Here is a 21,332-nt window from a genome sequence, read left to right as displayed (position 1 = left end):
CACAGAGACCAGTTAGTCCTCAGCGATAATCGTGGTCATGATATGTAGCAACATTATTGGAATGACCAGTCCAGCCATAACTCTTATCTACTACTGCATAAACACGGCACTGCTTTTGCTGCAGGACTCATGACGAGGAGTTCCAGAAAGCAGAACTTGTTCATAAAGGGACATATCATTGGTATAGTTAGCCAGGAGACACAAGTACACAAGCGTTTTGTTTTTACTGATAATAGTCAGAGCATATAAGAGAGTTCTAGATCAGTGGTTCTCAACTGAGCCGGGAAACCAGTGAGCCATGGTTTTCCTCGTAGCCGTCTGCCTCATCAGGCACAGGCGGTAATTTAGATCAGGAACACAAAGCCTTAAATGATCAATTCAATAAACGGTATAAAGTGAAAACCTAGCAGTAGTGTGTGTGCTCTCGGGACTAGAGTTAAGAACCACTGCCCTGAACTATTTCCAACGTGTAGGTTAGCTAGGTTTGCACGGCCTGCTTCTTAAGCCTGATTTATGCCTCAGCGACCAATGCCACTCAACAAAAGGAGCATTTTCAACTGAAAGCATAAATCCGGCTTTGTAATATGTATCCCCTTAATGAATTGTCAGGGAAACACAACACAAGCCTCCTTCTACCAGCCATAAGTTGTATTGTTGAGTTGGAGAGGACAGGGACTTGGGATGGGACGATATGAAAATTCCATGTCACGATTAATGTGGCCAACGATTATTGTGATCAACAATATTGCGATGATCAAAATATGCTTAAAACTTAAAATGCCACTTTTGTTAGCCACTTGAACCCCCAGCATCCCTATTCTGGGGGAACGTTCGCCAAAAATAGCCGATATACAACGTGGATCAGCTATTTTTGGCGAATCGATTTGTGTAGAGTGAAATAAGAGCGTACCAAATGTGCTCTTTACAGGTCCGTTTTATCAAGTACAGAGGGTTTAAGTGGTACTGAATTTGCAGCTCAACAAAAGCTAATTCATCCTATTGTAGTGACGGAGGACAATTTCACGATAAATTTCAATTTCTGCGATACGATTATTGTGAGTGTTTCTTTTTTTGTATCACGTTAAACGATAATAAAGATTATCGTCCCATCCCTAGACACAAGCCTCCTATTACTAGCCATGTGCAGTAGTGTTGAGACGGAGAGGAGAGGAGTAGAGATAAAGACACAAGCCTCTTTCTACCAGCTATGTGTTGTGTTGGAGAGGACAGGGACTAGATTCTACCAGCCATGTGCAGCACTGTTGAGAAAGAGGGGACAGGAGTAGATAACAAAAGGGAACCAGGCAACAGCAGACATTATTAAGCACAAAATAACAGTCGCAGTCTCCCTCAAAGAAAAAAAAAGTGATTTACATAGCAAATCATATCAAATTAAATAACATCACCACTTGCTGTACTTGCTGCATAGCTTGGTGAAAGAGATGCATAAATAAAAAAATAAAATAAAAAAGCATGGCTGAAAGACTGAACTGCATGAGTTTATGCTTTAGCCCTTTTTCACAGTTTGCTCATGAAAAGAAGAAAAATAAATAAATAAATAGTGGAAAAAAAGACAGGCAGAGATGATGATGATTAGGTCCTAAACACATAGCTGGCTATCAAAACAGGGTTTTGCTGGATCAAGGCACCTGGCAAAGAACTCGAATGCTTGGGACATGTGGGCTCTAAATTGCCTATATATCACCATTGCCAAGTTGTGTTTGCTATGAAGCAGTCTTCTTACATAGTAGTAGTTTGTACAAGAGCACTTCAAAAGGTCTGCTATGTTACCGCGTCTTGTAATAATGCCACAATTCCTGGATGAGTCTATGGCGAAAAAAAACGGTGCTCATGAACGAGCACAACCCCAAGAGCCACCATAAGAAGTGAGTACTAGTACAAAGAATGTACACAAAATCCTCAGCGTCAGTTTAAAAATATCAGAGTTTTACTCACGCTGAGGATTTAGCTGTGTAGACATAAAAATAAATATAGCAGTACAAAGCCATAGCAATAGAGCAACACTGGTTTGCTAAGGGGTTAAGTTCTATTGCATACGTGCAGTTTCCCCCAAAACAAACTCCCTATACTATCGTCTCTGTCGGGTGGAAACCTCATATGTCCAAAAGAACTGCAACTTCTCAGGATTCGATTTCAAAAATAGCAAAATAGCAGATGTACAAGCTTGTGTGGATCTGCTATTTTTTATCTGCTTTTTTTATGCGCTGTAGTATGATCAAATGGGGCGTTAATTTGACGAAAAAACACAAAAAGTTAGAATATGGAGATATGAGGTTTCTGCCAGACAACAACGACGATATGCTCAATTAATGATATCTTATTCTTTGACCTCTGTGGCCATACTGCAAGGTTGTGTCCCTTGCCAGCAGCACAGGAGGCAGACCAGTGTAACTGCAGTGCAGGACATCGTCGTCACAAACATCATCTTCTTCACCCCTTGAACAAAAATTAAAAAAATAAAAGCCTTCACGGAAACAGTAGTGTTGCTTTGTCAAATGTTCATCCAGCTGCCTAGGTGTGTGCATACACACATTAACATACAGTATGCAGACTCGCACGCGAAACACACACGCACACCCACACACCCACAAACGCGCTCTCGAACCGAGACAGAGAAAGGAAGGTGGGGCGGGACCGACAAGACGCCATGGCGTTTTTTTTTACGAGAACATGAGCACAGTATGGTGAATATAAGGGAAGTTAACAGGAAAAGTGAGGACTTAAAGACTGTCTGATAGCCTTAAATATAGTAGATGAGTATGAGGAACAGGAAACTTGACTGTATGTCCAAGAATTATACCAGCAGAATTGACTTCTTTTCTTTTTTTTTTACCCCTCAAAACTTTTTTTCTTTTCCCTTATTTTTCTTGAGAAAGCTTAAATGCGAAAATGTTTCCCGGGCCCGTTTTTGGCGTGACCTCAAGCCACGCACACCCCACGTTTCACTGCTGCGACGGGCCAGGACCATGTCCTCCTCCTCACCCTAAAATAAGCACACAAGGGTCTCTAGTTTTAAAAGCTTTGCACGACATTAGCTCATTAATAGTCTCACACCTGTAAACAACCTTGGCTCCTCCCACTGGGAGGAGTCAGTCCTCGCTGAAAGGAGGGCAGGGTGATGGGGAGACCAGTGGTGGACAGTAACCAAAGTACGTGTCGTCTCTGTCGGGTGGAAACCTCATGTCCAAAACTGGTACTTTTCAGGATTTCAAATTCAAAAATAGCAAACGTCACAGATCGACAAGCTCAAAACACGCCGCTTGTAGATCTGTGCTATGTATGGCGTTAATTTACGATAAAAACAAAAATATGGAGATAAGAGGTTTCTACCCGACAGCAACGATTTATTTGAGTACTGTGCGTAAGTAAACTTTTTTGAGTACCTGTACTTTACTTGAGTATTTATATTTTTTACTTTCACTCCACTACATTAAAGGTAGGGTAAGTGATATTTTTTGGTTAAAACAAAAAGTATTTTGTTAAAAGGTTAAAATACTATATTCTGATAGTAATCATTGCTATAGAGTGTTTTTTCAGTAACAGATGTCTCCCTGTCTCTCCAGCTCTTTAATAAACAGAAAATACATTTTTCGGTAGGTGTCAAAATCTCAGCCAATCAGGAGAAAGTACCCATTTTTAAGCTTAATTTGTATAGTGTTCCAGTAAAAATTTTGTCTGCTCATTTCTTAGTGTCATCATTTCCAATTTCACTTGTTTAATCTATATCCTGATTGAGTTCTCTGTCCTGGTTGGATAAAATTGGAAATGAAACTACAAAAAAAAAAAAAAAAACTACAAAATACATTTTCTGTTTTATAAAGAGCTGGAGAGACATGGAGACTATTTATATGGACAGGACACTCTATAGTAACGAGCACTATCAGAACATAGACCCATTTTGCAATTATTTGAATAATTGCAAATCACTTACCCTACCTTTAACATTTGAAAGACAAATATTGTACATTTGACTCCACTACATTTCTAAATATAGTGAAAATAGCAGATCAACAAGCTCACAACGGTACAAGTTGTGAGCTGGTAGATCTGCTATTTTCTATATTTTTGGAACTTTTCTGGAAAATCTTAGATTTTTTGGGGAAAACGTCTAAGCAATGCATTGATATTAAAAAGAAAATGTACTTTGTAATTTGTACTTTTGAATACTTTCATACAATTCAAAAGTGCATGCTTTTAAAAAATACTTAAAAGGAATAGTTCACCCAAGAAATTACTTTATTTCAATCCCTTACCTACCCGGTGTTGCCTTTGACTCACAGAGATTTTAGTTTGTAAAACATTCCTTAACGGTGAATCCAGAATCCAAAAATGAAGAAAAAACTTGATGAATGGAATGAATCAGAGACTTCACGTAACAGCAAAATGATGTCAAAAATCTGTCCATAAAGTCCAAAACACTGCTCATATTATCATTTAGGTTCCGTTCTACCGAAGTCCGCTAAGAAATGTTTCAGAAATTAACTTTAAAACACCCGGAAGCTAAACCGGCTCATGCACGAGCGAAGAATGCACATGGGCGACTGGGCGTGCCTGTAGGGTTCAACCGGAGCTTATTCACATCACACGCGAGCACCCAGGCGCGTGCGTCTTTCGCGTATGAGCCGGTTTAGCCCAGAATTGTTTTAAAAGTTTATTTTCTTGTTCTAATAAACCATAGAAGAAGAAAATATAGAACGTGAAGAGATAGAACAGACACCGGACTGCATTATGAGCTGTGTTTTGGACTTTATGGACAGAGTTTTTATATCGTTTTGCTGTTAATATGTGGAGTCTCAGATTAATTAAGTTTTGACTTCATTTTTGGATTCTGCATTCACCGTTAAGGAATGTTATTACTGTAAAACTCTGCGCAATGTCAAGGACAACACCCGGGTAGGTAAACGACTGAAATAAAGTCATTTCTTGGGTGAACTATTCTTTTACGTTTTTTTTTTTAAAGAAAGTACTCGAGTACAAATTTTACAGAGCAACTTTCACTTAGTAGTGGAGTAATATTTGACCAGGAGTATCTACTGTATACTTTGAGTCAAGCACTGAGGTTGAGTACTTTGTCCACCACTGGGGACGAGGGGGTTGGGGGGTGGGGGAGGGGGCATTCCTCTATCTTAACCCATTAAGACCGGGAACGCATCAGTGTCATTTTTTGATTTGAATTAAAAAAGCATTATTTTACACTTTGGTTATTCAAAAATAGCAGATATACAAGCGCATTGTGCGGCACCGAGTGCTGCACTACGAGCTTGTAGATCTGCTAAAAAAAATTTACCGTGAAAATGTGTGCAAATCTTTTAATATATATATTATTGTAAAGCGAAAATTTTTAACTCAAATCTTTGCCTCTGGGGGGTCCCTGGAACAAAATATTTTGAGATGGGGTTGGCGGCCAAATACATATCATTTTGGGGGTCCTTGACATGAAAAAGTTTGAGAACCACTGATATAGAAACATTTTTCAGAATACTGTTGGGATTTAGAGGGCATTTGTAGAATCGGCTTCAGGTCTTAATGGGTTATAAAAAGGAGGCGTGGCGAGGATGGATGGAGAGAGGGGGGAGGGGAGGGGGGCTCAGCTGCAGCGTCTGACGTGCTCCAGCACGTACTCGGGGAAGTGCAGGCTGCACACCTGCAGGCCGTCCAGCTTACAAGGCATCCTGGGATACTCGTCCTCCTTCCACTTGTTGTCGTCGGAGTCGAAGGTGAGGATGGAGTCACTGTAGTGGCCGTTGTAGCACAGGCCGCCCAGCACCATGATCTGCCGGTCCAGCACGGCCACACCGTGCCCGCTGCGCCCGATGGGCATGGACGCCAGGATGGTCCACTCGTCCGCTGCTGGGTCGTACACCTCTGTGGACGGGCAGCCCTGCGACTCGAAGGAGGCGCGCAGGATCACGCACACGCCGCCGAACACGTACAGCTTGCCGTTGTGCGAGATCATCTTGTGGAAGCAGCGGGCGTAGTTCATCTTGGACTTGTTCTCCCAGCAGCTGGCGTGGTGCCCGGCACCGGCGCCGCCCGAGGAGGAGGAGGAGGAGGAGGGGAGGAGCGGGCTGCGGCCGCCGCGCGTCCTGTTGTGCGGGTCCTGGGCGGCGGCGGCGCCGCTCCCCGCGGAGCTTCCCCCTCCCCCGCACACTCCCCCTCCTCCTCCTCCTCCCCCACTACCACCACCACCACCACCACCACCACCACCTCCACCTCCTCCTGCTCCTCCTCCCCCCTCCCGCCCGGGATCGAACACGCACACCTGCTTGGAGGTGGAGGAGGAGGTGATGCCCCCGGTGATGTACAGTTTGCCGTTGAGCACCGTGCCCTCGTGGCCGTACTTGTTGACGGGGTACGGGTCCACGAACTCCCAGCGGTCCTCCGTGATGTCGTAGCGCTCCGTGGAGTAGAAGGTCTCGTCGCGCGTGCGGCCCGCCACCGCGTAGATGAACTTGCCGATGACCCCGACGGCGAACTCCGACCTGGGACAAAAAAAAACATACATTTTTGTTTACTTATACTGGAAAACGTGTGGTCTTTTATTTTAATTACATGATATTGGTTCTTCTCGTCCTCAACAAATGGAGGTGTGGTCGTATGGAGTCAATTACATCCAAGTGTGGGGTTCCAGGGGGTCCCCAGCAAAATGTGTTAATATAGAATCACAATTATTTTAAGCACTTTTATCCATATTTTGTACATTGGCTGTTAAAAAATAGCAGATATACAAGCTCACAAATACGCGATTTCAGAACATTTTCGGATGCGCTGTGAGCTTGTAAATCTGCTAGTATTTGAAAATCTTAAATATATATATTTTTTTACACAAATATTCTCTTCTTGGGGTCTCTGGCACAAAACCTTTTCAGATGGCGGGGGTCCACGGCCAAATACATATCAATTTGGGGGGGTCCTTGACATGAAAAAGTTTGAGAACCACTGATCTAAACAATGCTAAGGCAAAAAAAAAAATTAAGGTCTGGCATACAGCCATGCAGGGATGTGAGGCTCCTTCTAACCTCGGCACAGACATGTCGGCCATGCGTAGCCAGGAGTTCTGCCGCGGGTCGTAGCGGTAGACCTTGGAGGAGGCGTGGAACTCCCCGTCCGGCCCCAGCTCCTCGCCACCCAGCAGGAAGGCAAAGTTGTTGACGATGGCCAGGCAGTCCGGCCGCAGTGGCACCTGAGGCCCTTCCAGCTCCCACCACACCTAGAACAGTACGACACAAGCACAGTGGTCCTGTTAGATTACATACATACCAACACACACAACAACAGGATCATCCTCAGCCCATATACAGTACGAGTATTTGTAGCATCTAATGTGAGTGAGTTATAGCTCCCCCAATTAAAGAGCCGCAAATTCATATGCATTAGGCCACTTACCTACATTTGATGTTATTGCCGGGACCCCAATCTAGCTCTAAGTTTTGTATTGATTTATATTGATAGATATGCTTTGATCCAGAGTTGATCAGAGAATGAACATTGTATAAATTGATACCCAACGCAAAAATGATGATTCCATTGGACACAACAGCCAAAGGTTCTCTACCCACTGCATTAAAATATAAATTGGTGCCGACCGGTCCAGGGGTGTGCGAGAATAGCTCTGGAAAACACATAGACAGACAGACACACACACACCTCCTGCAGAGAAGAGGCCTGTGCGTAAAAATGATCACTGCATTTGTGTGTAGAGGACAGAGTACAACTTGCAATGGGCCTGGTTTTCAAGATACTAAAGGGACCAGTGCCCACTGATCTCAACCACATCACAGATTCGGCACAAACATGCGGATGAATTAATTCTACTCTTATGCCACCAAAATGTGGAATGCTCTACCAACAGCCATCAAAAAGTGAGACTCCCTCCCTACCCTCCTATAAAACTGCACCTGTTTACAACTAGACCTAGACAAGTCTTCTAGCTTGCCAAAAGAAATGATCCTCCACAGTTTTTCTGTAAATATACTTTTACTGCTCCTAGTATTGATGATTTCTTGTATAGTAGTGTATGTCTTTATATGTCTTGATGAATTGAATACACAGGACCACAATGGAATCAAGCCCTCAGGGCTTTTTGTGTTATGCTTTTAGCATTACTGTTTGCAAACTGTTAAGTACTCGATCAATCAATCAATAATGTGTATAATTCCCAATTTCTCTGTCAGTGACAGACAATTCCTCTTTTACAAACACGCAGCCACCTTGGGTCGGTGCAGCAGCAGGATCTTGCTGTTGACCATGCTGTGTCCGATCATGCCTCGGAAGACGGCGGTCTGCGGGCGCGCCGAGCGGATGTGGTTGGAGCGAGTGTCCACCAGGGGCTGCTGGTTGACGTCGTGGAAGTAGCTGAGCGCCTGGTCCACCTCCTGCCGCAGCTGTCTGGAGTAACGGTAGAACTCTGAGGTCTTCACCTGCAAAAGCAAAGTAGAAACCTGAACGCTAGTGGTGTGTGCTGGTTGTGGTGGACACACAACCAACACTCCACGACTCCACAGTCTTTCTGTCAGGCCAGAAAACTTGCTTTTTTTAAAACACTGAGCCTAGTGGCTGATGGTTTTAAACAAAAGAAAAGGAAGCGCTGCCGGGGTTCAATCACAATGGCTCAAAACAGGTGCTCTTCAGTGGAATAGGTATAGGAATAGAAGCAAAGGAAACAAAAGTTCTGCTTGTGGTGAGGCAGACTAGGGAAAAAATACTGAGGCACTCCCATCTTCAGGTGAAAAGATATATTGATTTATTTTAGCAGATGAGCAAGGCAAAAGCTGACCGACGCGTTTCGACTCTTAGGTGTTCAACAGGGTTGAAGACCTAAGTGTCGAAACGCGTATATATATCTTTTCACCTGAAGACAGAGTGCCTCAGTATTTTTTCCATAGTCTGCCTCATCACAAGCAGAACTTTGGTTTCCTTTGCTTCTATTCCTAGTGGCTGACCTTTTATTTATTTAAATATATTTTTGGAGCTTTTATGCCTTTATTTGGATAGTGCCGTTGAGATAGACAGGAAACAGGAGAGAGAGACAGGGAGTGACACTCAGCAAAGGCCGTCGGGCTCTGGAATCAATTAGAGCCTATATGTAGTAGGCGCTAATTGATTAGGCCATCGTCGTCCATCCTTCTATAAACCACCCTTTCATGGGAATTATTCAAAGCATCGAGGCTAAGTGTTTGACAGAGTACACAAAAATACCATCCAAAATCTGATATCTGACGATAGTATAGCAGCAGTTGTCGCCATGAAACAGCATCAGGTTAACAATATATTGACACGCACACGTGTGTACTTCTTGCATGAGTTCCTCACCTTTTCAAAGATGTTGGCAGGGGTCATGAGACAGAAGCGCAGTGATTGGACGATGGTGTCGGTGTGTCTCCAGCGGCGGCGGTCGTGTCTTAGCCAGGTCTGGACGGCCTCGTACAGCTCGATCTCTGGAAACCGACTCAGAGCATCACTGTCCAGGTAGGACTGGGTGAGAGACATACATACACACACACACACACACACACACACACACACACACACACACAGGTTGATGGGGTTAATCTCCTCATCCATGCAACAGTTACTTGAGCTTAGTGCTGGAGAGAGATAAACACAAACAGTTCAATTAATAAAACAGATCTATATACGACAGAAAAGGATGTACACCGTCTTTCTTTGGCAGACAGTATTTACAGCAGTGGTCTCAAAGATTTTCATGCCAAGGACCCCCAAAATTGGCTGCGGACCCCCACCTCAAAATATTTTGTTCCAGGGACCCCCAGAAGCAAAGATTTGATATAAAAATGTTTGCTTTAAAATATATATATATATTCAAAGATTTCCACACATTTTCAAGATTTTTCAAAAATAGCAGATCTACAAGCTCATAGCACGGCACGAAGTGTTACGCTATGTCTGTTTGGTGGGGAGCTACCTTTATACATACCAACCTAGGGGTCCTTCAAATGAAAAAGTTTGAGAGCCACTCAAAAGTTTGAGAACTGCACTAAATACATCACCAAACTAAAAATAACTCTCAAAACTACCATTTCATGTACCGTCTTGTAAACCACACCTGCAATCTCTCCAGGCTGAGGTAGGACAGGAAGTCGGGTCGGCTCATGAGGGGGACAAAGTTGTCGAGGAGGAAGTGGTCGAGCTGCTCCTGGACGCCCTCCACGCCCACGCTGAAGTCCTCCAGGAGGCGCATCACCTCGGCACAGTTCTCCAGGCAGATCTTGGCAAGCAGGAAGGAGCAGCAGAACTCTACCGCCTCCGTCAGCTGCACATACATGGCTGCCTGCAGCGGGGACAGGGAGTAGGGGTGTTGAAAAACTAAAATCGATTCATGTAAAAATCACGATTCTCAGATTTCATTTTTTTCCTAGTGAAAGTTACAGGAGTTCTTACTGTATAGTGTGTGTGATGCAAGCTTACCATAATCACAGTAACCATTATCATGTCTTCAATCATATTCAAGGGCTTTGGGGGGGGAAACAAAATTAACTCCAGTCACTTTCAGTTCAGCACAGCAGAGGGGAGGTGTGAGTGTGTGTCACTGTCCAGCTGACACTCGTTGACACTCGTTAATGTTACTTGCATCAAATACAACTAATCTAAAGATACCATCAAAGCCAAGAATGTTTACAAGCCACCCTCTCTGGTATTAAATGGGTGGGGTTAAGTGTAGACATAGAGGATAGGTGGAGTCATGGATTAAAATGGACATGTGCCCAGGGAGGGGAGGCAGAAGGAGAGGCAACAATTACACAGGCATGGGTAGAGAAACGTGGGTTAAGCAGAGACGCACAGAAAGCCCAGAGGCGTAGAAGTGAGGGAGTAAAAGAGTGACAGCGAGGGATTAGCGTCGTATACAGGGATTTAGGTTGCCTCCTTTTGTTGCTGTTTGCGGTGGAAAGGAGGTGCAGAAAGGAGGAGTAGGTTCTTGACAGTGCTGAGAGCTTAGAATGCGTTTTAGCGCTTGAGAGCTTGGAGAATAATTTTCTTTTCAACCTGAAGCCAAAAGAGCGCAGTGGCTTCAAAATGAGTTTTCAATACTTGCACAGCAACAGCAGTTAGTCCATGATCAGCACTTTCGCAATGCATCCTATTTAGACCTGCAAGCTAAAACAAGAGTACACAGTGCCTTATGCTCCATTTATATTTATTTTGCGTGCCATATCGCACATCGAATATAGCAGATCTACAGTACTTGCTAAAGTACTTGCCCTAGCCTTGACGACCTTGCAAGCGTATGCAAAGGTTAAAATGTAATTTAGACCGCATGTTATGTAGACAGATGCCAGGTTCATTTGTTGACCTGGCATCCTATAGTTTGTATAGTTTCAATGTACAAATTATTTATGTTTTGATATTATACTGTTTAGACTGATGATTCTTGGTTTACCTATGATCCTAGATGACTATTTCTACAATTTCTATGCATTTGATGTATTACCTCGTGTTTACCCTGCTTACTGTAAGTCTAATTTAGCATCTGCTACAGTAAATGCCTAAATTGTAAATTGTAAGCATGCAACGCGTTGTGAACTTGTAGATCAGCTATTTTCGGTGCTTGACACCCCCCACACACAACTAAGTATAACTCAGGTTTCACTGGAGTTGCCTGCCTTTCCACAGTGTGTAGTTATTTGTTATTCACAGCATTGAGTAATTGTTTTGTTTTTTAAAGGTGGTTTTATGGCAATTTAGAGCATTGGTTCTCAAAGTGGGGTCCGGGGACCTCCAGGGGGTCCCCAGCAAAAGTAGTAAAACTTTATCCATTTATTCGTTGGCTATGAAAATAGCAGATCTACAAGCCTGTAGATCTGCTATTTTTGAAAAATCTTGAGTGTTTGAAACTTCTCTTCTGGGGGTCCCTGGCATAAAACATTTTCAGATTGGGGGGTCCGCGGCCAAATACATATTCATTTGGGGGTCCTTGACTTGAAAAAGTTTGAGAACCACTGGTTTTAGATAGGACAGTGAAGACTGACAGGAAGGTGAGGGCAGAGAGGAAGGTCCGTCGGCACACAGAACGAACGCAGGTCCCGACCTCGGAATGGAAGCAGGGACGTTTTCGCTTATGCGCTCGATGATGGACCCATATCTGGGCCCGCCCCATGTTGAGCTGTGCAGTCAGTTAGTTACCTGCAGAATCTCTTGGACGGTGGGCATGCTGAGCTCCAGAGAGCCGTAGTACATGAAGCGGAGCACGTGGCCGAACCCGGCGGCCGTCAGCCCCTTCATGTGGATCTTGTCCTGGTCTCTCTCCCTCATGTCCGCCGTGAACATCACCCGGAAGTAGTCGCTCTGGGTGGCCAGGAGGGCCTTGTGGGCCTACAGGGAAGACAAACAAACGCTGTCAAAACTTCATCCAGCCACCAGAGTGTTGGGAAGAGTCACCTCAATAATATGTCTCATATTTGTCTGTGCAAGTGAGCCTCGCACAGTGCATTTGGACATTGATCCTTTGTACGAGAACCGAATGTTCAAAACAGATCAAGTGATACGAGTACTGAAAAGTTCAAATGAGGACATTTTGTTCGTCACCCTGACTTTTACAAAAGGGCTATTTTAGAGATATGGTTTTGGATTAGGGTTATAATTCACGTTAGTTAGTTCGAATTTTCAAATCAAGCCATGCTTTAACACCTTAAGGCTTAAGCCCTACACTAGTATATACTTTGTCGTATGACAAATAGCGAAAATACACGTTGCGTTGTGAGCTTGTAGATCTTCTATTTTTGCAAATGTTTGCTTATAATGACAAAATAGGTGGACGCCAGGTTTTGAAGTGGTGCAAATTCAATGATTAAGAAACAGAGCATGAACCTTCACTCTAGTAGTCTGGTTGTGGGGCAAACAGAAGAGAGAGAGTGTGAGTGAGTGAGTGAGTGAGTGAGTGAGTGAGTGAGTGAGTGAGTGAGTGAGTGAGTGAGTGTGTGTGTGTGTGTGTGTGTGTGTGTGTATAACTGTACTTGTGAGTACAGTAATATAGTAGAATTTGAGAACTATTGTTAGGACATTGCAAGGACCATTTTCCTGGTTTGGGGCACTAGGATTTCAATTTAATTAGGAAAATAAAATATTCAGATTGGGTTTTTTTGGGGACATTTAGAAGTTAGGTTCTGGGCTTTGGGGTTAGGGTTATCCCTATTTCATATTTAGTAGTGTGGCGATGTCACACACAACACACACACACACCGGAAAATAGCTGATCTACAAGCACACAACGCGTCGAAGCGCGACGCGTTGTGTGCTTGTAGATCGGGTATTTTTCGGCTACTTTCATCTATTTTCAATGCCGTCTTAAAACGTATAGTAATACAAACGCGTGTGTGTGTGTGTGTGTATGTGTGTGTGTGTGTGTGTGTGTGTGTGTGTGTGTGTGTGTGTGTGTGTGTGTGTGTGTGTGTGTGTGTGTGTGTGTGTGTGTGTGTGTGTGTGTGTGTGTGTGTGTGTGTGTGTGTGTGTGTGTGTGTGTGTGTGTGTGTACCTGGAAGTGGTGCTCCTCTATGAGCAGGGTGACATCCAGCAGCAGCCGCTCCTCGTACAGGGCCCGGAACCCTGACGAAACACTCCCATCATGCACCTGTGACAGGTACACCTCCACATCCCCCCCCGACATAACACACCTGGAAGGAAGGAGGAGTGAAGAGGGATGGAGAGAGAGAAAGAGAGGAAGCCACAGTGAGACATACATATAAATCCAGAGCATTGACTTGTGTATCATACATATGCGGATTATACTAGGGTCAGTCCACCCTAGGTGGACACGCACTGACCTTTTGCACCTTAATCCCATGTATAACGCACTGACTTTTTTGTCTTTTTATTGTGCTTTTTTTTCTCTAAGCACCTTAACGTCCATATGTATATCATGCACAGTATAAGTATAACATGCACAGTATACATACATTGCTGCTATGCTCAGGCACCTTAGTTTTTTATTATCTCAGGTGCTTTGTAAATATGTAGATAACTTGTCTGGCCTTCTGTTGCTCTCTTGTTTTGATCTCCTTCCCACTTGCCCCCCACCCCTCTTCTTCTCCCCCCCCCCCTCTTCTTTCTATGGAAATTAACGTTGCGATGGGAACGATGTACAAAAACGAATTTCACCCACTTCTTTACCTTGTAAACCTGTGATGTGACAATAAAACGGATTCTGATTCTGATTCTGATTCTATCGCTTCAATTTGTGTGAACAGTGCATGGAATGTTTGCACTTTCTGCGTATTTTCGCATACTATTTTGCACTTTTGTTGTTAATGTGTTAATGTGTTATGCATTCATTTAATTGTACTTAACCCATTATTTAAGGCCTGAGATTCCGATTCTACAAAATGTCCTAACAGTTCTTTGAAAAAAACGTATGTTTCTATATCAGTGGTTCTCAAACTTTTTCATGACAAGGACCCCAAAATGTATATGTATTTTGCCACGGACCACCATCTCAAAATATTTTGTTCCAGGGACCTCCAGAAGCAAAGATTTGAGTTACAAATATTCGCTTTAAAGAATATATATTCAAAGATTTGCAAAAAAAATCTCGATTTTTCAAAAATAGCAGATCTACAAGCTCATAGCGTGGCACTCGGTGCTTGTCTGCTATTTTTGAATAGCCAAAGTGTAAAATAATGCTTTTTAGCTCAAATCTAAAAATGACACAGATGCGTTCCATGGCTTAATGGGTTAAACATGCATTATGGAATGCATTCTTTTTATTATTATTCCTGCAAAGCACATACTAGTTGTGTAATGCATTATACAAATTAAAGTCCAACTTGAGCTCAAATTACCCTTAAAAATATTTGTTTGTCATCAAGATGCTATCATTTCAACCTGCACTGTCCATCCAGCACTATAAAACAACTGATGTGGCAGTGCCATATAACACAACATAAGGGCTGTTGAGTGCCGAGAGTAATAGCTCTCAGGATAGCTACAGTTGCCAGTGTTGTCACGAAGGGCCATTTATTTCCCCTTCTCTGGCTTAAAGGTGTTAATTAGTGAAATCTGCTTGTTTGGGCCTTTAACTTGTGATGAAAAACCGCAAGCCCTTGACTCTCTGTAAGCACAAGATTAAAGACAGTGCCGTCTAAAGGGTAAGAATTTTTTTTAAAAAAGTGGCTGGATTGGGACTTCACAGAGATGACTTCAGCACAAATACGGAGAGTCTCTCCGAAGAAGAAAAACAGTGTGCTGGAGTGGGCTGTGACTATGAGGTCCGGAAGGGCACTCAATAGGACGTTCAGTTTTCACAACTCAGCACTTCAGCTCCTGCAAAGCAGATCAAGCTATTCATCTCGCAGAGTCGAATGTACATATGCATCACAATGAATTCACACATACGCTGGCCTGGGTAAAATCGGCCCTATTCTGCTCATTGCTTACGTAATATGTTTCTCCCCGACAGCAACAACTTTTTGTGTTTTTTCGTAAATTAACGCCCTACTTGATCATATACATAAAGTAGCAGATCCACAAGCCCGTCGAGCTTGTCGATCTGCTATTTTAGCTACTCATGAATTTAAATCCTGAAAAGTAACAGTTTTGGACATGAGGTTTCCACCCGACAGAGACGATATGCATGTTTCCTAAAAACATCTCCATCCCACCCACACACCATCTGAACCCATGTGACCATCTGAACACAATAACCCCACATGTTCAAAATAATTAGCAGCATGCCTTGCCTAATGCCCACACACATGCGTGAATGAGTGCAAGCATACACACAGAAACCCAACACAAACTTCACTTAATTTCAACTAATTCTCTCCACACCTACATACACTGACACACACACTTTCAAACGTGCACCATTCTACATTTAACCTGATTTCAGATCATGTTCTTTCACACGCACAAAGTAAATGAAAACAACACACACATGCACACACCACGGAAAGGAACAAAAGACAAAATGTACACACAGAGGGGTGCACAGTTATCCACAATCACGCGCGTACAGTACAGTACGCGCACAATGCACACTCACCTCTGATTGGCCACGGGCATGTCAGAGGGGGTTGTCCGAGCCAATCAGAGGACAGTGCCCCTTGTGTCCAGGAGATTCTAACAAAATCCCTTTTCTGAGGGTCAATCACCTAGATGACGTAGCCAAAACAATGCTCACATTAAAGTGTGACCACACACGCTAGTCTAAAACAGCAAGGTTCAGCACTGTTTGACAGATAAGTGAAGGGAGACAGGAAACACAGTGAGGTGTTTTGAATCTGGGAAATACAGTGAGGTGTTTTGAATCTGGGAAACACAGTGAGGTGTTTTGAATCTGGGAAACACTGAGGTGTTTTGAATCTGGGACGTTGCAATCATGTGGTCAGTGTACCAACTCGTTAGCCACAAGCAACTTACAGTAGATGCTTAGTATAATGCCATCTGCATCTAAGCAATACCAACCCATTCATCCATCAGATCTGATTGTATTAAACAACGTTAAACGCACCAATATTGCACCTGTACGGATAGCTTGGGTTATCCTTTTTTGTCTCTGTCAAGTTTTTGTTTCATCATGAGCAACTTTCTGTCAATATAAATTCCGTGCAGCGATTATTTTTCTATGTGTTCGAGTTTGGAAGCACGCGTTGGAAATCACTCAACGGTCCTGCGTATCACCCGTTTAGAAATTGCACATATGCAGGAGGCAGCAGGACATTGAGTTATTGAAAACGAGTGCTTCCAAACTCCAACACAGAAAAATCCTCGCTGGACAGAATGTATTGACAGAAAGTAGCTCATAACATGACAACGGTGGATTTTTATTAAACAAAAACTTGACAGAGACAAGGAGGATAACCCAAGCTATCCGTACAGGTGCAATATTGGAGAGTTTAAAGTTGTTTAATACAATCATATAGGATTCTTCTGTTGGATTAATGGGCTGCCAAGGGTTAGCTGCAGATTATAGCATCTAAGTTGCTTGCGGCTACCAACTTATTGAGCAGGCAGGGAACCTGATAGAATCATTCCGGTAGATGTTAAATATATGTAATCAAACATAATTGTTGCGTGGGCATGTATATACGGCATTGACCCGAGGTTTTTGTCTTGTTAATCAAAAAGGTTCAAATCCAAATTATTATTAAATAATAAGTTATAACAATTTGTTCAAGAAAACAAACATAAGGGTCAATTCCAATTTCCCATAAACACATTGACAGGGGTTACTGATCGCAGCTTCGCAAGTCAGCTAAAACATATTAACCTTGTAAGTCAGGGGTCTTCAACAGGGGGTCCTCAGACTTACTACAGGGGGGCCGCCAATTCTTTGTGTGATAGGCCTTTTTTAGTTTTTTTTTACATTAACCACTTGAACCCTAGCATCCCTCCCTATTCTGAGGGGAAAATAACAGATCTACAAGCTCACAAGTTGTGACAAAGAGGTTTGGTAGAGGGAAAAAAGAAGCAAACTCAGTACAGAGCCAAAGGTCAAGTTTACCAAGTATGGAGGGTGGTTAGTTTAAATGTCTGAAATAAACAAAAAAACTAATTTACACAACACTGAAGACAACACTGTCTATGAAGCCATCTATGAAAAAGTCAGCCATCTAAGAAAAAGTTTATGGTGCCACATAATTGTTGGGGGGGGTCCCTGCGTTCTCTCTCTCTCAGCTAGGGGGGGTCCTTGGCCTGAAAAAACGTTGAAGACCCCTGTTGCAAGTAGAAAGTGAACAAATCCATAACAGTAGTGAGGCTGACGATGAAGCAAAATAAAGGGGAGGGGGGGGCGGCACTGGGGCAGCAGTGACAGGGACTCGTACCGTGACAGGTGAGATGGGGGACAAGTGACAGCGGGGTCGTCCACTCTGTGATGTGGATGGAAGGTCCTACCTTTTGGAGCCTGGGCCAACAATCACAGGCTTCTCTAGCAGGGCGCTAAGAAGGGGCCGCTCACATTTCCTATGTTTGTGTTTCCCTAGTTCTGTTAAAGTTAAGAGAGACAAGACAGCGAACATACGTAAACTGACAGAGAAAAGGACAGGAACGAGGGGAGGAAAAGAAGGAGAAACAACAAACGTGCACCCTACTGTTGTTGGCAGTGCTCCCAACAATCAGAAAATGTTCATTATTGTAGCTAAGCTATGTAAAATGTTTATATGAAACTGAGGTTTCAAAACAGCGTTTGCACTGACGCTGCAAATAAGTGGGGTTCCTTGAACAGGTCAAATAAACGTCATCTCACAATGTGAGGTACATTTTCATTCAGTGAACAACGGCAGTGTGTCCAGTTTTGGTGTTTTCCACAGAACAGTGATGGAAAAAGTACTCACTTAAGTAAAAGTCTCAATACTGCAATTGTGGAAATATTCTGTTACAAGTAAAATTCCAGTATTCCAAATGTACTTGAGTAAAAGTACAAAAGTATTGGCATCCACATACAACTTAAAGTACCAAAAGTACAAGTACTCATTGTGCAGACTGCCCCATTTCACAAGTTCAAAATGTATAAAATCTTTTGAAAATAGCACATCTACAAGCTCACAATGTGTCGCGACACAGCTTGTAGATCTGCTATTTTCAAATGGCTGAAATATATATATATATATATATAGGGCTGAAGTGGTTAATGTATGTTTTGTGATAATAATCTAAATCTGCAAAGTAACTAGTAACTAGCTGTCAAATAATTGTAGTGTAGTAAAAGTAAAAGTATTGAAAATTGGAAACACTCCAGTGAAGTAAAAATACCTCAAAATTAAGTACAGTACTTGAGTAAATGTACTTAGTTACTTTACACCACTGAATATGAGGTACATTATCATTCAGTGAACAATGGCTGTGTGTCCAGTTTTTGTGCTTTCCACAGAACAAAAAATAACAATCACAGCTCTCTCTCTCTCTCTCTCTCTCTCTCAGCTCAAATGACTACTAACTAAACGCTGGATAACAGAAAAGATACATGTGTAATCATTGTCTCACGCAAAGCAATCAGATGCATTGATCTCATTGTATTGGAGGAGGAGGGTTCCCCCCCACACACACCAAAAGCAGCTAAAGCTGCTATAATAAAGCCTATTATAATCCGTAGTACTGCGGTGTCGCTGGCCGACAAGGACAAGATCTCCAAGCCAACAACGCGTTGTTGGCTTGGAGATCTGTTCTTGGAGATCTGCGATGATGGGAGTATATAAATTAAAGCTTTAACAAAAAAAAAGAATCGCTCGTCTCCTCTCACCTCGGCGATGCGAATCCCCCCCACCACCACCACAACCCCTCTTGGACCAGACAGATCTGGAGCCTTCAGACATGAGTTTTGCTGCTTGGTTCGAGTCCCCCGGGGTATCAAGGGAACGGGAGGCAGGAGGAGAGCGTCGCCATGTCGTCCTGCGGGATGTTTTCTCCCCCCTTGCACCTCGAAAAAGGAGGCTGCGCTATGTAGTTTCAATGGATAACAAACCACAGCGGTCCATACACTGTGCGTCGGTCGCCATCTTCTGCACCGGCGTCATTTCCCTTTCGGGGCGGAACTGAACTGAAGGGCGTTGCGCTGCGGCCGCAGTCAGTGAACCCACCTGTCACTCAAACAACAACATATAGCACTTAAAATATATATATATTTAGTATGAAGAAAGTATCGCTTAAAGTATAGACCAAATTGTTGTTATTTAATGGCACGAATGATGTGATGTACAAGGTAATGATGTGATGTACAAGGTGTAAAACGAGTACTCTTAGTACTTCAGTAATAAACAATTACACACCTGTCACTTAAACAACAACATATACTTTTACAAATATATTTATAAGTATGAAGAAAGTATTGTTAAAAGAATAGACTAAATTGTTGTTATTTAATGGTGGCACGAAGTGTGAGGTGTAAAACGAGATAATAGTGATTAAGGCCCTGGCTTTCTTTTCAGTTATAATAAACAATTACACACCTGTCACTCAAACGACAACATCATTTTTATACTTCTGTAATAAACACTTATACACCTGTCACTCAAACAACAACATTATATTTCAGTTATAAACACACACCTGTCACCCAAACAACAACATATATTTTTAAGAAATAGATTTATAAGTATGAAGAAAGTATAGTTTTAAGTATAGACTAAATTGTTGTTATTTAATGGCACGAAATGTGATGTAAGGTGTAAAACGAGATAATAGTGATTTAAGGCCCCGGCTTTCTTAAGTACTTCAGTTATAAACACACACATGTCACTCAAACAACAACATATACTTTTAAAAATAGATTTATAAGTATGAAGACAGTATAGTTCAAAGTATTGACTAAATTGTTGTTTATTTAATGGCACAAAGTGTGATGTACAAAGTGTAAAACGAGATAATAGTGATTAAGGCCTCGGCTTTCTAAAGTACTTTTTTGTACTTTTTTTAGTTATATAACAAACCTGTCACTCAACATAACAATAACATATAATTCAGTTATAAACACTTACACACCGGTCACTCAAACAACAACAATAATACTCCAATTATAAACGCATGTCTGTCACTCACTCAACAACATATTTAGTTATAATAAACACTTACACACCTGTCACTCAACATAACAACAACATATAATTCAGTTATAAACACTTACACACCAGTCACTCACTCAATAACATATTTAGTTATAATAAACACTTACACACCAGTCACTCACTCAATAACATATTTAGTTATAATAAACACTTACACACCTGTCACTCAATATTCAGTTATAAACATTACTGTCACTCAAAAAACAACATTATACTTCAGTTATAAACACTTACACACCTGTCACTCACTCAACAACGTGGTGGAAGAAGTACTCAATTTCTTCAGTCAAGTAAAAGTATCAATACTGCAACATAGAAATACTCTGTTACAGTTAAAAGTCCAGTATTTAAAATTGACTTTTGAGTGAAAGTACAAAAGTGTTGGCATTAAAATATACTTAAAGTACCAAAAGTAAAAGTAGCCTACTTATTACGCAGAATGTCCCATTTCACAAGTTTTCAAAATGTATAGAAATCACTTGGAAACTAAGTCTACAACAGATCTACAAGCTCACAACACGTTGCAAAGCTATTTTCAAATAGCCGAACTATAGGGCTGAAGTGGTTAATGTATGTTTTGTAATCAAAATCTAGAAAGTAACTAGTAACTAAATGCTTCAAATAATTGTAGTGAGTAGTACAATATTTGCCTCTGAGATGTAATGGAGTAGAGGTAAAAGTATTGAAAATTGGAAATACTCCAATGAAGTAAAAATACCTCAAAATTGTAGTTTAAGTACATACTTGATTAAATGTACTTAGTTACTTTACGCTCAACAACAACAATATTCTAGTTAT

General features: G+C 42.1%; 1 protein-coding gene across 4 annotated transcripts; it reads right to left on the bottom strand.

Moving 5' to 3' along the window:
• Positions 1–5,325: 5,325 nt before the first annotated feature.
• On the bottom strand, positions 5,326–19,451 carry klhl15 (kelch-like family member 15). 4 transcript variants are annotated; one of them, XM_080417353.1, is made up of 9 exons: positions 19,214–19,451; positions 17,869–17,959; positions 13,511–13,649; positions 12,163–12,351; positions 10,088–10,312; positions 9,334–9,495; positions 8,232–8,441; positions 7,041–7,231; positions 5,326–6,503 (listed from the first exon to the last, which is right to left on the bottom strand). In XM_080417353.1, the coding sequence occupies exons 1-9, from the start codon at positions 19,284–19,286 to the stop codon at positions 5,609–5,611; spliced, it is 2,175 nt and encodes a 724-aa protein (XP_080273479.1). In that variant the 5' UTR covers positions 19,287–19,451; the 3' UTR covers positions 5,326–5,608. The 4 variants fall into 4 exon arrangements, with proteins under 4 accessions (XP_080273479.1, XP_080273477.1, XP_080273478.1 ...); XM_080417351.1 differs by lacking the exon at positions 17,869–17,959 and having other exon boundaries at positions 19,214–19,288; XM_080417352.1 differs by lacking the exon at positions 19,214–19,451 and having other exon boundaries at positions 17,799–17,886.
• Between the last annotated feature and the right edge of the window lie 1,881 nt (positions 19,452–21,332).

This window comes from Gymnoscopelus braueri (assembly GCF_963280865.1).
Source record: "Gymnoscopelus braueri genome assembly, chromosome: 21".
In the NCBI taxonomy this organism is placed as follows: domain Eukaryota; kingdom Metazoa; phylum Chordata; class Actinopteri; order Myctophiformes; family Myctophidae; genus Gymnoscopelus; species Gymnoscopelus braueri.
This window is presented reverse-complemented; position numbering and strand designations above follow the sequence as displayed.